Source organism: Ruditapes philippinarum, unplaced genomic scaffold, assembly GCF_026571515.1.
Source record: "Ruditapes philippinarum isolate M1 unplaced genomic scaffold, ASM2657151v2 ctg3237_1_1_1_1, whole genome shotgun sequence".
Classification (NCBI taxonomy): domain Eukaryota; kingdom Metazoa; phylum Mollusca; class Bivalvia; order Venerida; family Veneridae; genus Ruditapes; species Ruditapes philippinarum.
The window spans coordinates 41,481-56,865 of record NW_026866022.1 but is presented as its reverse complement, the minus strand read 5'-3'; the positions used below and the strand labels follow the sequence as shown (position 1 = coordinate 56,865).

General features: G+C 34.6%; 1 protein-coding gene across 1 annotated transcript in view; it reads left to right on the top strand.

Moving 5' to 3' along the window:
- The window catches only part of LOC132731021 (uncharacterized), a 71,089-nt gene that overhangs the window by 26,521 nt on the left and 29,183 nt on the right, over window positions 1–15,385 (top strand). Inside the window, exons 4-5 of the mRNA XM_060717121.1 lie at window positions 397–448; window positions 10,722–13,409. Of these exons, the coding sequence (XP_060573104.1) occupies window positions 397–448; window positions 10,722–13,409 (2,740 nt within the window). The remainder of the gene's footprint in view (window positions 1–396; window positions 449–10,721; window positions 13,410–15,385) is intronic.

Below are 15,385 nucleotides of genomic sequence, written 5' to 3'. Positions count from 1 at the left end.
CCATCATGACCCCAACCTGTAGACAGGAGGAGGTAACTCTATCAAGCATTTTGACAGAATTATGCCCCTTTTTCGACTTAGAATTTACGTTAAAGTTTTTGTAATAGTTCAAATATTTTCAAAATCCATTGATATATGGCTTTGAAACTTTGCACACTTGTTCACCATCATGACCCCGACCTGTTAACAGGAGGAGGTAACTGTATCAAGCATTTTTTTTTACTATCAAGCACTAAGAATAGTCGAGCGTTGCTGTCCTACCGACAGCTCTTGTTAGATATATTGCACTGTATTTTAAACAAACTGACTGGAAATACCTGTATTACTGTGTACAATAGATATTTTTGAAAAGTACTAAATAAAACACAATTATTTGTATTGTTATTTATTTTCTAGGAGATAAGACTCGAGCAACAAAAACACTTAGAATATGATAAGAAAAAATCAGGTATGTAATATACAAATTTAATATGTGAAATCCAAATCAGGTATGTTATATAGAATATGAAAAGGCTAAATCCGGTATGTTTTACAGAAATGATTTCCAGCAAACAACAAGAGATAGGAATGGGTTATTGGAATCAAACTTGGTATATAGCAACCTCATGTGGAAACCAGGTTGGGATTGTTACTTGAATCCCTTGGATCACAGTCACTGTGACTTCAAATTGGAAATGGTTTCAGGACAATAATTAGTTTTAGGTTTACCCTCCATCCGTCTGTCTGTCTATCTGTCTGTCATTCCATCAGTCTGTCCGTCCACAAAACTGGATCCCGCGATAACGCAAAAAGCACTGAAAATATTTTTATGAAACTGGATATATGGATAAATGGCAGTATGGAGATTATGAATGTCATTTTCTTTTCTTCCTATGTTGAAAATTATGGTTGCTATGGCAACAAATAGACTGAATTTCAAGATTTCTGATTTGAATTTTTACGCTTTTTCACTATAAGTTTTTTATTATACGCCCGTTTGAAAAACGGGACGTATTATGGGAACGCCCCTGGCGGGCGGGCGGCGTCCAATTTTGTCCGGAGCATATTCTCTACATGTATGGAGGGATTTTAATGAAACTTCATAGAAATGTTCACCACTATGAGGAGCAGTGTCTCGCACATGAACCCGGTCTCTAGGTCAAAGGTCAAGGTCACACTTAGAGCTCATTGAAAAACGCTTGTCCGGAGCAAAACTTCTACATTCATAGGGGGATTTCAATATAACTTGGCACAAATGTTCACCATTGTGAGGCGGAGTGTCGCGCGCAAGATTCAGGTCCTTGGGGCCAAGGTCAAGGTCACACATAGAGGTCAAAGTTCAGATAAAAATATGAAGATGTGTATATGGAGCATTTAGTCATCATTTATTGAGGGATTGTAACACAAATGGTCATTATCAAGACTATGGCTTTGATACATATAATTTAGGTCAATATATACAAGGTCACTAAAGATGATGAAATATCCAGATTTTGTCCGGAGCATATCTCCTACACGCATGGAGGGATTTTAATGAAATTTCATAGAATGTTCACCATTATGAGAAGCCATGTCACGCACATGAACTAGGTCAAAGGTCAAGGTCACACTTAGAGCTCATTGAAAAACGCTTGTCCGGAGCAAAACTTCCACATGCATAGAGGGATTTCAATATAACTTGGCACAAATGCAAGGTCAAGGTCATTAAAGATGGTGAAATATCCAGATTTTGTCTGGAGCATATCTCCTACATGTATGGAAGAATTTTTATAATACTTTATGGAAATGTTCACCACCATGATATGTATTGCTCCATGCATGATCCAGGTCTACAGGTGTGACACATTTAATTTAGGTTAATATTTGCAAGGTCAAGGTCACTGGAGATGATTAAATATCCAGATGTTGTCCGGAGCATATTTCTACATGCATGGTGGAATTTTAATGTTAATTTATAGAATTGTTCACCACCATGAGACGTAGTGCCCTGCACATGAACCAAGTCTCTAGGTCAAAGGTGAAGGTCACAGTTAGAGCTCATAGAAAAACACTTGTCTGGAGCAAAACTTCTACATGCATAGAGGGATTTCAATATAATTTGGCACAAATGTTCATCATTGTGAGGCTGAGTGCTGTGCATACAATTCAGGTCCCTGCGACCAAGGTCAAGGTCACACATCCTGTGCATATCTTCCCTACTGATTTGTTTAAAGGTTCATTTAACAACACAGTGCCAAGAATAAAAACTTGCTTGCTAGATAACACTTATCCATAATGCCCCCATCTCCATCTACAGCTTTCGTAAACGGGCGTATTTTGTGACTATGGCACCCTTGTTTCTTAAGGTGTTTACTTCAAACTTTAAATATAAGTTTCTGGTCATCAACCACATCATATGTGACAAGGTTTACAACTCTAGCACAAATGTTATCAGAATTACCTCCCTTGAACTTAGAATTTTTATGAAAAAAATGTTGTCTTTTTAGCTCACCTGTCACAAAGTGACAGGGTGAGCTTTTGTGATCGCTTTTCGTCCGGCGTCCGTCCGTAAACTTTTACTTTAAATGACATCTCCTCATAAACCACTAAGCCAATTTCATCTAAACTTCACAGGAATGTTCCTTTGGTGGTCACCTTTAAAAATTGTTCAAAGAATTTAATTCCATGCAGAACTCTGGTTGCCATGGCAACCAAAAGAAAAAACTTAAAAAATCTTCTTTTAAAATACCCAAAGAGCTAGAGCTTAGATATTTGGCATGAAACATCTTCTAGTGAGTGTCTACCAAGTTTGTTCAAATAAAAGCCCTGGGGTCAAAATTGGCCCCCGCCCCAGGGGGTCATTGATTTTCCCTATATGCATATAGTAAAAACTTAAAAAATCTTCTTTTAAAGAACCCAAAGAGCTAGAGCTAAGATATTTAGCATGAAACATGTTCTAATGAGTGTCTACAAAGTTTGTTCAAATAAAAGCCCTGGGGTCAAAATTGGCCCCGCCCCGGGAGTCATTGATTTTCTTTATATGTGTATAGCAAAAACTTAAAATCTTCTTTGAAAAAAACCAAATAGCTAGAGTTTAGATATTAAGCATGAAACATCTTCTAGTAAGTGTCTACAAAGTTTGTTCAAATAAAAGCCCTGGGGTCAAAACTGGCCTGGCCCCAGGGGTGTCATTGCTTTTAACTACATGTGTATAGTAAAAACTTTAAAAAAATCTTCTTTTAAAAAGCCCAATGAGCTAGAGCTTAGGTGTTTAGCATGAAACATCTTCTTATGGGTGTCTACCAAGTTTGTGCAAATAAAAGCCCTTGGGTTAAATTGGCCCTGCAACGTTGGGGGTTGGGGGGCCTTTATACAGGTGAGCGACCTCAGGGCCATCATGGCCCTCTTGTTATAGAATTAGGTGTTTCTATTTTTAGAAATTGCGTGTTTCTATTTTTAGAATTGCGTGTTACTATTTTTAGAATTGTGTGTTACTATTTATAGAATTGCATGTTTCTACTTATAGAATTGCTTGTTTCTATTTATAGAATTGCGTGTTTCTATTAGAATTGCGTGTTACTATTTATAGAATTAGGTGTTTCTATTTATAGAAATTGCGTGTTTCTATTTTTAGAATTGCATGTTACTATTTTTAGAATTGTGTGATACTATTTTTAGAATTGCGTGTTTCTATTTCTAGAATTGCGTGTTTCTATTTTTAGAAATTGCTTGTTACAATTTTTAAAATTGCGTGTTACTCTTTTTAGAATTGTGTGTTTCTATTTTTAGAAATTGCTTGTTACAATTTTTAGAATTGCGTGTTACTATTTTTAGAATTGCGTGTTACTATTTATAGAATTAGGTGTTTCTATTTATAGAAATTGCGTGTTTCTATTTTTAGAATTGCGTGTTCTATTTTAAGAATTGCGTGTTTCTTTTTATATGCCCGAAAGAATTTCTGGCATACTATGTTATACCCCGTGGCGTCCGTCCGTACGTCCGTCCGTCCGTCCTTTAGCAATTTGGTTTCCGGAGCATAACTTAAGTTCCATTTGGCCCACAGTATTCAAACTTCATAGGATGATTGCCCATATTGGGTAGAAGACCCCTATTGATTTTGGGGTCACAAGGTCAAAGGTCAAGGTCACTGTTAGCTAAATACTGAAAATGGTGTCCGGAGCATAACTTAAGTTCCATTTGGCCCACAGTATTCAAACTTCATAGGATGATTGCCCATATTGGGTAGAAGACCCCTATTGATTTTGGGGACACAAGGTCAAAGGTCAAGGTCACTATAAGCTAAATACTGAAAATGGTTTCCGGACCATAACTTAAGTTCCATTTGACCCACAGTATTCAAACTTCATAGGATGATTGCCCATATTAAGTAGAAGACCCCTATTGATTTTGGGGTCAAAAGGTCAAAGGTCAAGGTCACTAATAGCTTAATACTGAAAATGGTTTCCGGACCATAACTTAAGTTCCATTTGGCCCACAGTATTCAAACTTCATAGGATGATTGTCCATATTGGGTAGAAGACCCCTATTGATTTTAGGGTCACAAGGTTAAAGGTCAAGGTCACTATTAGCTAAATATGTAAAATGGTTTCCGAAGCATAACTTAAGTTCCATTTGACCCACAGTATTCAAACTTCATAGGATGATTGTCCATATTGGGTAGAAGACCCCTATTGATTTTTGGGTCACAAGGTCAAAGGTCAAGGTCACTATTAGCTTTATACTGAAAATGGTTTCCGGAGCATAACTTTAGTTCCATTTGGCCCACAGTATTCAAACTTCATAGGATGATTGTTCATATTGGGTAGAAGACCGCTATTGATTTTGTGGTCACAAGGTCAAAGATCAAGGGATTACTATCACCTTTAAACTGGAAACAGTTTTCGCTCAATAATTCAAGTATTAATCGAACAACAGCTGTAAAATTTTATAGGATTAACAGCTTTATACCCCTGACGTCTTGGTGTCCATCCGTTGTAGCATTTTTACTTACAAGATAACAACTTGATGGTGGTGCTTTGAAAACAGCAACTGTATATATACATGAATGTTCTTCAGCTATAAAGGAGGATTGCTTTTTGAAGTAGGTAATACTGTATTTAATTCCCATGTCTTCCTCACTAAAAGAAAAAGTACTTTCGGGCATATAATGCTCCGCCTAGCGGTGCTCTTGTTTTAGAATTGCGTGTTTCTATTTTTTGAATTGCGTGTTTCTATTTTTAGAATTGCTTGTTTCTAAATTATAGAATTGCATGTTTCTATTTATAGAAATTGCGTGTTTCTATTTTTAAAATTGCGTGTTACTATTTTTAGAATTGCATGTTTCTATTTATAGAATTGCTTGTTTCTATTTATAGAATTGCGTGTTTTTATTATGCCACCGCAGCATCTGCGATGCGGTGGCATATAGCGATTCACCTGTGTGTGTGTGTGTTTGTTTGTTTGTTGTGTGTGTGTGTGTGTGTTATATAGATTATATAGTGAACTTAAAAAATCTTCTTGTGAAAAGCCACCAGTCCAATTTCAACCAAACTTGGCAGGATTGATCCTTGGGTGAAGGGCTTCCAAAGTTGTTCAAAGAATTTTATTTCATGCAGAAATCTGGTTGCCATGGCAACCAAAAGGAATTATAAGAATAAATTTAAAAAATCTTCTTGTAAAGACCCAAAAGGCCTAGAGCTTAGATATTTTGCATAAGGCATTGTCTGGTAGACCTCTACCAAGATTGTTCAAATTATAGCCCTGGGGTCAAAATTGGCCCCGCCCGGGGGTCATTGATTTTCACTATATATACATATAGTAAAAACTTAAAATACCTTCTTGTAAAGACCCAAAAGGCCTAGAGCTTAGATATTTTGCATAAGGCATTGTCTGGTAGACCCTTACCAAGATTGTTCAAATTATAGCCCTGGGGTCAAAATCTGCCCCGCCCCGGGGGTCATTGATTTTCACTATATGTACATATAGTAAAAACTTAAAATACCTTCTTGTAAAGACCCAAAAGGCCTAGAGCTTAGATATTTTGCATAAGGCATTTTGTGGCAAAATCGGCCCCGCCCCCGGGGTCATAGGTTTTCCTTATATGTATATAGTAAAACTTATAGTAAAAACTTCTAACAATTGACAAATGCTAGAGGTTAGATATTTTGCATGAAACATTGTGAAGTGAACTTCTAGCAAGATTATTCAAATTATAGCCCTGGGGTCAAAATTTCCCCCGCCCCGGGGGTCATTGATTTTCAATATATACATAATATAGTAAAAAATAAAAAAATCTTATTGTCTGAAGGTTCAAGTCTTAGAGCTTTAATATTTGTTAAATGATATCATCTATAGGTACTCTACCAAAGTTGTTCAAATTTTGCCTCTAGTGTCAAAATTAGCCACGCCCCGGGGGCCATAGGTTGTCCTTTTATGTATATAGTAAAAACTTAAAAAATCATCTTCTTTAAATTTACAAAGGCTAGAGTTAAGATATTTTGCATGAAACATTATGTAGTGAACCTCTAGCAAGATTGTACAAATTATAGCTCTGGGGTCAAAATTGGCCCCACCCCCAGGGGTCATTGATTTTCACTATGTACATAATTATAGTAAAAAAATTTAAAATCTTCTGAAGGTACAAGGCTTAAAGCTTTGATATTTGGTATATAATATCATCTATGGGTCCTTTACTAAAGTTGTTTTAATTATACCCTGCCCCAGAGGCGATAGTTTTCCTTATATGTATAAAGTAAAAACTTGAAAAATCTTCTTCTCTGAATTGAAAAATCTTCTTCTCTGAATTGACAAAGGCTAGAGGTTAAATATATGGCATGAGACTTTGCGAAGTGAACCTTTACCAAGATAGTACAAATTATAGCCCTTGGGTCAAAATTGGTTCCGCCCAGGGGGTCATTGATTTTCATTATGTACATATAGTAAAAAAATAAAAAATATTTTTGTCTGAAGGTACAAGGCATAGAGCTTTGATGTTTGCTATATAATATCATCTATAGGTCCTCTACCAAAGTTGTTCAAATTTTACCCCTTGTGTCGAAATTGGCCCTGCCCGGGGGCAGTGATTCTCATTATGTACACATAGTATAAACAGAAAATGAAACAAATGTTTTCTGAATGGGAGAAAGCTACAGCTTAGATATTTGACTTGAAATGTTGTTTGGTGGACCTGTATCAAGATTATTTTGAATTAAGCCCTTGGGTCCAAAATTTTGCCTTGCCCAAGGGGACAGTGACCTACTTTCTTGTCCTTTGATGTACAGCAATGAAATTTTGACCATGTGCACAGTTTTAGTTGTAAAATTGAACTTTGATATCAGGTGACCTAGATTTTGATGATGTGACCTACTTTCTTGTCCTTTGATGTACAGCTATGAAATTTGAACCATGTGCACAGATTAAGATGTAAAGTGAACTTTGATTTCAGCTGACCTAGATTTTGACAAAGTGTCTTACTGTAATGTCCTTTGATGTAGTCATGAAATTTCGGCTGTGTGAAATATGACCTTCACCACCAAATTCACTAAACTCGAGTGCATTGATATATTCCTACTCTGATCTTTTATTGAGTTAACAACATATTTAACCACTAATCTGATAATAAGAATTAGATAGGTCAGGGATCTATGCATTATGACAATCTTCAAAATTGTATAGAAACAAAAAAAATCTGTTCTTACACTACTATTTAGTGTTGTATTAATGCGGTGGCATAGCATTTTTCTCAAATGCAATCTTGTTTTTAGAATTGCGTGTGAACATTTTCAGAATTGCGTGTTTCTATTTATAGAATTGCTTGTTTCTATTTATAGAATTGCGTGTTTCTGTTTATAGAAATTGCGTGTTTCTATTTTTAGAATTGCGTGTTACTATTTTTAGAATTGCTTGTTTCTACTTTTAAAATTGCGTGTTACTAGTTTTAGAATTGCGTGTTACTATTTTTAGAAATGCATGTTACTATTGATAGAATTGCGTGTTACTATTTATAGAATTGCCTGTTTCTATTTCTAGAATTGCGTGTTACTATTTATAGAAATTGCATGTTACTATTTTTATGCCCCCGCCATGTAATGGCCGGGGCATATAGTGTTACCTTGTTCCGTCCTTCCATACTTCCGTCCTTCCATCCTTCCGTCATTCTGTCATTCCGTCATCATCAGTTTCCGTTCATTATCTTAAGAACGGTTGCACACATTCAACTCAAATTTAACATATGGATATGTCATGAGAAAATACAGGTCAAGTTCGAATTTGGTCATGGTTCGATGATTTTTGGCAGAGTTATGCCCCTTTTACTTTGAAAATAATATGAAATTTCAGTTTCCGTTCATTATCTCCCCAACGGTAAAACACATTCAACTCAAACTTGACATATGGATATGTCATAAGAAAATACAGGTCAAGTTCGAATTTGGTCATGGTTTGATGATTTTTGGCAGAGTTATGCCCCTTTTACTTTGAAAATAATATGAAATTTTCAGTTTCCGTTCATTATCTCCCCAACGGTACAACACATTCAACTCAAACTTGACATATAGATATGTTATATGAAAATACAGGTCAAGTTTGAATTTGGTCATGGTTCGATGATTTTTGGCAGAGTTATGCCCCTTTTACTTTGAAAACAATATGAAATTTTCAGTTTCTGTTCATTATCTCCCCAAAGGTACAACACATTCAACTCAAACTTGACATATGGATGCGTCAAAGGAATGCGCAGGTCAAGTTCAAATTTGGTCATGGTTTAATGATTTTTGGCAGAGTAATGCCCCTTTCACTTTGAAAGTAATATGAAATTTTCAGTTTCCATATAATTATATCCCCAATGGTACAACACATTTAACTCAACTTTGACATATGGATATGTTTTTGGAATGCCCAGGCCAAGTTCGAATTTGACCATGGTTCAATGATTTTTGGCAGAGTAATGCCCCTTTCACTTTGAAAATAATATGAAATTTACAGTTTCTGTTCATTATCTACCCAACAATGTTACATATTCAACTTAAATTTGATATATGGATATGTCAAAGGAATGGGCAGGTCAAGTTGGAATTTGGTCATGGTTTGATGATTTTTTGGCACAGTTATGTCCCTTTCACTTTGAAAATAATATAGATACATCTTAGGAATAAGCAGTTTAAGTTTGAATTTGGTCATGGTTCAATGATTTTAGACAAACTTATCTTTCCTGAATGTTGGAAAAATTTTGAACTTTCAGTTTCAACACTCATACTTTTAGCCGTATTTTGGCTACAAATATGCAATATGCTATTTTTAAGGTTAAGACTGAATAATTTCAGTGCCTTGAACATTGCATGAAAATGGTTTGTGTTAACATTGAAAAGTTTTAAGGGCTTTGAACTTAAAATGAAAAAAATAATTAATGCACCATCTGAAATTTTGGCTGCATGCGGGGGCATCCGTGGCATGATGACACATTTCTAGTTAGAATTGCGTGTTTCTATTTATAGAATTGCATGTTTCTATTTTTAGAATTGCGTGTTTCTATTTAAAGAATTGCGTGTTACTATTTTTAGAATTGTGTGTTTCTATCTATAGAATTGCGTGTTTCTATCTTTAGAATTGGGTGTTACTATTTATAGAATTGCGTGTTTCTATTTTTAGAATTGCGTGTTACTATTTTTAGAATTGCTTGTTTCTTTTAATAGAATTGCGTGTTACTTTTTTTAGGATTGTGTGTTACTATTTTTAGAATTGTGTGTTTCTATTTATAGAATTGCGTGTTTCTATTATTAGAATTGCGTGTTCTATTTATAGAATTGCATGTTACTATTTTTAGAATTGCGTGTTTCTATTCATAGAATTGCGTGTTGGTATTTATAGAATTGCGTTTCTATTTACAGAATTGCGTGTTACTATTTATAGAATTGCGTGTTACTATTTATAGAATTGCGTGTTACTATTTATAGAATTGCGTGTTTCTATTTATAGAATTGAATGTTTCTATTTATAGAATTACGTCTTTCTATTTATTGAATTGCTTGTTTCTATTTATTGAATTGCGTGTTTCTATTTATAGAATTGCGTGTTTCTATTCATATATATATATATATACAAAATAGATAAACAAAACTAATGTGACAAGACAGACCAACTAAATTTATAAAAAGGAAACGTTAAGATATGTTCAAACCTTTCTATGTTTGCGTTTAGAAAAAGTAAAAAGTCAAACGTTGCCCCCGCCCGCGAGGCTCTTGTCTACTGAAATAATTGATAGATGATCACCAAACTTTGTAGCATTTTTAGGTAGTTTTTTATCAAGTTTGCTCATATTAATTTGATTAGCCCCGTTTAAGCTAAAGTTTAAATGCTCCAGGTCATGGCATTTCTTCAAATTATTGTTTAAACATATTCTATGCTCAAATTTAATATTAGAATATATTGACATTCCAACACTGAAAAGCAGTTGTTTCTGGTGAGCAACTCAGGGCCATCATGGCCCTCTTATTATTATATGTGATCATTAAACATTGAACTAATTATGCCATAATGATTTTTTAACAGGAAATAAATATTATGATATTTGCATTCCTAAGTTATCTTTTACATGTTTTAATTCTAATAGTCTATTGGGGTAACAAAACAATTACTAGGTCACTATTTGCCTGGGATGTAATAGTTTGCCATCAATGTGTTATTGAGTTTGTTTATGGTTATATATAGCTGAGTCACCAATAAGTGATGCCTTATCAGGTTAATGTTACACTATATTATAATTTTAGAATGGCAGAAAGAGTTGATAGCGTCATACTGTAAGAATTTGCTAAAAGTACCAGCAATGCCTTTACTACCACGAGGTCAGCAATGTAACTTCAGTGAGATTTATATAAGGCCTAGTATAACAAGAGAAATAAAAGAAGAGAAAGGGGAGACAAAGGAGATTGAGGTCAAGTCAATGTCAGAAATCTTCATAAAGAATGGTGTGCCTTTGAAACATATATATCTTCTTGGAGATGCAGGGTCTGGTAAGAGTAGTTTCTGTAAATATATGGTCGACTGTTGGTGTATTGCACACAGTGATGCACAAAAAGTGCAAGATGAGTTTGAAGGAGTCAAGGAAATGAAGAAATTTGATTTAATGTTTTATATCTCCCTTAGACATTATCAAGACATAGACAGTGTCCAGGATATGATTAAAAATCGGTATGATATTGACATTTCAAGCCCATTTCTCGAAAAGGACTCTGCAGAGATTATAATATTGCTTGATGGCTTAGATGAATGGTCTTATGAAAGAAAGTCCTACAATCACTTTCAGACAATGGGTCTCCCAAAACAGGATGTTAATAAAGACTACACAATCATAACTACATCACGGCCATGGAAAGTTCACACCTTAGGAATAAGTGAGACAGAAATTGAACAATTACTGAATCTGAAAGGGTTTGATTTGAGATGTGAAAGGGAACTGATAGATAGAACAGTCTCACAATTAAATTCCAGCAGGCATGCTAGTAAAGATGCCAGTGTTTTAGAACAAAAGCTAAAAGAAAAGTCTCTGAAAAGTTTAAAACAGCTACCAATAATGCAACAACAACTGATATGTCTATCGTTTGATGGTAAACTTGATAAAACCTCAAGATGTGCCATCTACACTGGTATGTTAGAACTTTTCTTCACCTGGAATGACATGAGAACCACAGAAACAAGTACTCAACTCCTGAAGTGTGCTCAGAAAGTAGATCTTCCTAAATATCTAGCAGATAAAAACATATTAAAATTAAACAGCCATCTCATTTGTGATGTGTCACAGTTGGCTTATGAGACACTATTTAATTGTCCGAAGGATAATTCTTTGACATTTGATATTTGTATGTTTGATGAACTAGACATATCAGATAAAGTAAGAGACAAGTGCTTGAAACTTGGAATAATTACAGAAGATGAACGTCCAGGTTTATCTGTAGCAGAACCACCAAGGTCATTGTTCTCTTTCATTCACAAATCAATGCAAGAATTTCTGGCTGCAGTGAATATTTGTATCAGGTTCAATGCAAAAATTGGTTTGTCAGATAATACAGGAAATGTTGAATTAGCCAAGAAGTTTAATAATGAGGTTTTTCAGAAATGTTCAACAGTAAATGACATATTAGAGCAATCAAATGTCGTAATTATGCTATGTGGTCTTGAACCTAGACTAGCAACACATGTGTCAAAATACATATATGATATGGTGTCAGAAGACTCTCGTGTTCAGGAATACAGGAGAAAAATGAATAGTGACATTTATATGTATCATCATTGTATAACTGATATTCAAAAGCTTATGTTTGATTCAATGGAAGAATTAAATGCAACATGCAGTGTAGAAAGTCGTCCTGTATTTTATATAGGAGATTTGGTCATTAATATAATGAATCAATGTTGTGATAGTGTTTGTACAAGCATTGATCAGAAACAAATTGCTACTGACTCTGTTCTGTCTATTAATGTAGATGATTTCCACACAAAAAATGTTAAATTTACAAAATATTTACCAATGTTTCATCATCTTGAAACAATTACAATAAGTTATGGATATGAATCACAAAGTTTATTCAGTACACAAAGTGATGAACAGAGGATTAATGATATTAACAATTGTGTTTCTGAGACATTTAAAGGAAATACTTTAACATTAAAATCTCTGTCTCTTGATGGTGTCTCTTATACTGACAAGTATTACCCATTGTATAAAACAGTTGTAAGCTATCTACCTAGTTTGATCAATCTTGTAGCAATAAGTACAACTTATATAGCAATGAGGCATGATGATACCACTACATTTTATAATTTTCTTGAGAGAACAAGTCATCTTGAGCAAATACATCTTGAGTCTGTTTATTGTGAGTGTAGGAAGCAGCATGATGTAAATTTATCAAAACATAAACAACTTCAGTATCTTAATGTGAATAATGATGTAAGTGTGATAGATGCTGATACTACAAACCTTGAAATATTTAGATTTCATGAATTGAAAGATACTAATTATGAGAAAATGTTTGATATTATTAGAAAATCTTACAAATTAAAAGAACTTGAATTGTATGGAGATTATGGCAATAAATCTCAATTATATCATACCAACATAACAGAGAGACTTGTCAAAGTATTACCATTGTTACACAATCTCAGTAAGCTTCAGTTACATACATGTAGGTTAACTGACAATATCATACAGCTACCTTTAGTGATGAAGAGTTTAAAGAACATTAAGCTTTTTTTTGTCACAATGAGTTTGACAACATGGCAGAAGTTTGTTAATAGTCTTCCTGGTATTCCTCGTACTGTGGTTGTGAGTGTAAAGCACTGTTATATGACAGGAGATGGTGAGGAGTTTTATGATGATTGGATTCAAAGATGTAGAGGAGGGAAGATAAATGATGCTATACAGTATTTAAAAGACCTGGATCATTTATTTCATGTGAAAGGTAAATATGATTTTTCTGGACTTTTATTGTTACGGTCATGGTTTGTTGCCATTGCCATCCTCAAACTTTAAGCTTGATAATTATTATGCTCCCGTAAAATATCGGGGGAGCATACAGTAGCCGGGTTGTCGGTTCGTCCGTACAAACCCAGAGGTACTTGTGTGACTTGGAGAACAATGGGTAACAGTGAATTTTCTTTGATCCTATTCATTCCGTTTTTACTTGTGTGTCTTTTTTATGCCTCCGAAGGGAGGCATAATATAATCACACCGTCTGTCCGTCCGTCCGTCCATCTGTCCCACTTCATTTGTGTCCAGACTGTAACTGACATACATTGAGGGATTTTGAAATAACTTTGCACAAATGCAGGCTGTCCAGCGTCCCTAAAATTCCTAAAAAATCCTAATTTTTTTCAGTTTGGCTAAAATTCCTAAAAAAATGAAAAATTCAAAGGGAATTCCTAAAAAAGCCCTATTTTTTCACTTAAATTCCTATTTTGTTTCATCTTTTGTGATAAACATATCGCGAAACAACCATGTTTCAATCACAACTTAAATTCGAACATAGTCAGTGGAGCTGATGTCATGTCTGACTAAATTGCATAAAGTCACATGTTGTATTTACTTCAACTCCTGCAGAAACTTGATTAATTACCAGATGTTATCAGAAAAATAATAAGAAACTGTTTGTTTTAAATAGAACAATGAAAATTGTTTAAAATTGTGATAAAAATTTTTCCAAGGAAGTTACATTTTATTGGCTACAGTCTCAGTTTTACCATTTACCTCAGTCTTGGGTGTATTTAAAGCAACTGTTTACATTATGAACCACTAAATTTCATCAAACTTTATGTAGGGGTCCTTATTAATAAAATCTTAATTTGTAATCAAGTTATTTTCAAGTGATGACTGTAGAACAGATCTTTGGTAATTGATACCAGCTTGCAGATCTAGACAAGTTTCCATTGCTAATTATAAAGTGGGTAAGGTAAACTGGCAGTAATGATTGGATGCTAAGTATTAACCATGTTGCTTCCAAATTAGGGTACTAAGAAGTGAGATATTCAGCTGTCCGTTTTGTACACATTAACATGTACTGAACATATGTTATAACATATAGTGCAAGTTTTTTTTTATGCCACCGCAGCATCTGCGATGCGGTGGCATATAGCGATTCACCTGTGTGTGTGTGTGTGTGTTTGTTTGTGTGTGTGTGTGTTATATAGATTATATAGTGAACTTAAAAAATCTTCTTGTGAAAAACCACTTGTCCAATTTCAACCAAACTTGGCAGGATTGATCCTTGGGTGAAGGGCTTCCAAAGTTGTTCAAAGAATTTCATTCCATGCAGAAATCTGGTTGCCATGGCAACCAAAAGGAATTATAAGAATAAATTTAAAAAATCTTCTTGTAAAGACCCAGAAGGCCTAGAGCTTAGATATTTTGCATAAGGCATTGTCTGGTAGACCTCTACCAAGATTGTTCAAATTATAGCCCTGGGGTCAAAATCGGCCCCACCCTGGGGGTCATTGATTTTCACTATATGTACATATAGTAAAAACTTAAAATACCTTCTTGTAAAGACCCAAAAAGCCCAGAGCTTAGATATTTTGCATAAGGCATTGTCTTGTAGACCCTTACCAAGAGTGTTCAAATTATAGCCCTGGGGTCAAAATCGGCCCCTTCCGGGGGGGTCATTGAATTTCACTATATGTACATATAGTAAAAACTTAAAATACCTTCTTGTAAAGACCCAAAAGGCCTAGAGCTTAGATAATTTGCATAACGCATTGTGTAGTGAACCTCTAGCAAGATTGTTCAAATTATAGCTTTGGGGTCAAAATCGGCCCGCCCCTGGGGTCATTGGTTTTCTTTATATGTATATTGTAAAAACTTATAGTAAAAACTTTAAAAACATTTCTTCTAGCAATTGACAATGCTAGAGGTTAGATATTTTGCATGAAACATTGTGTAGTG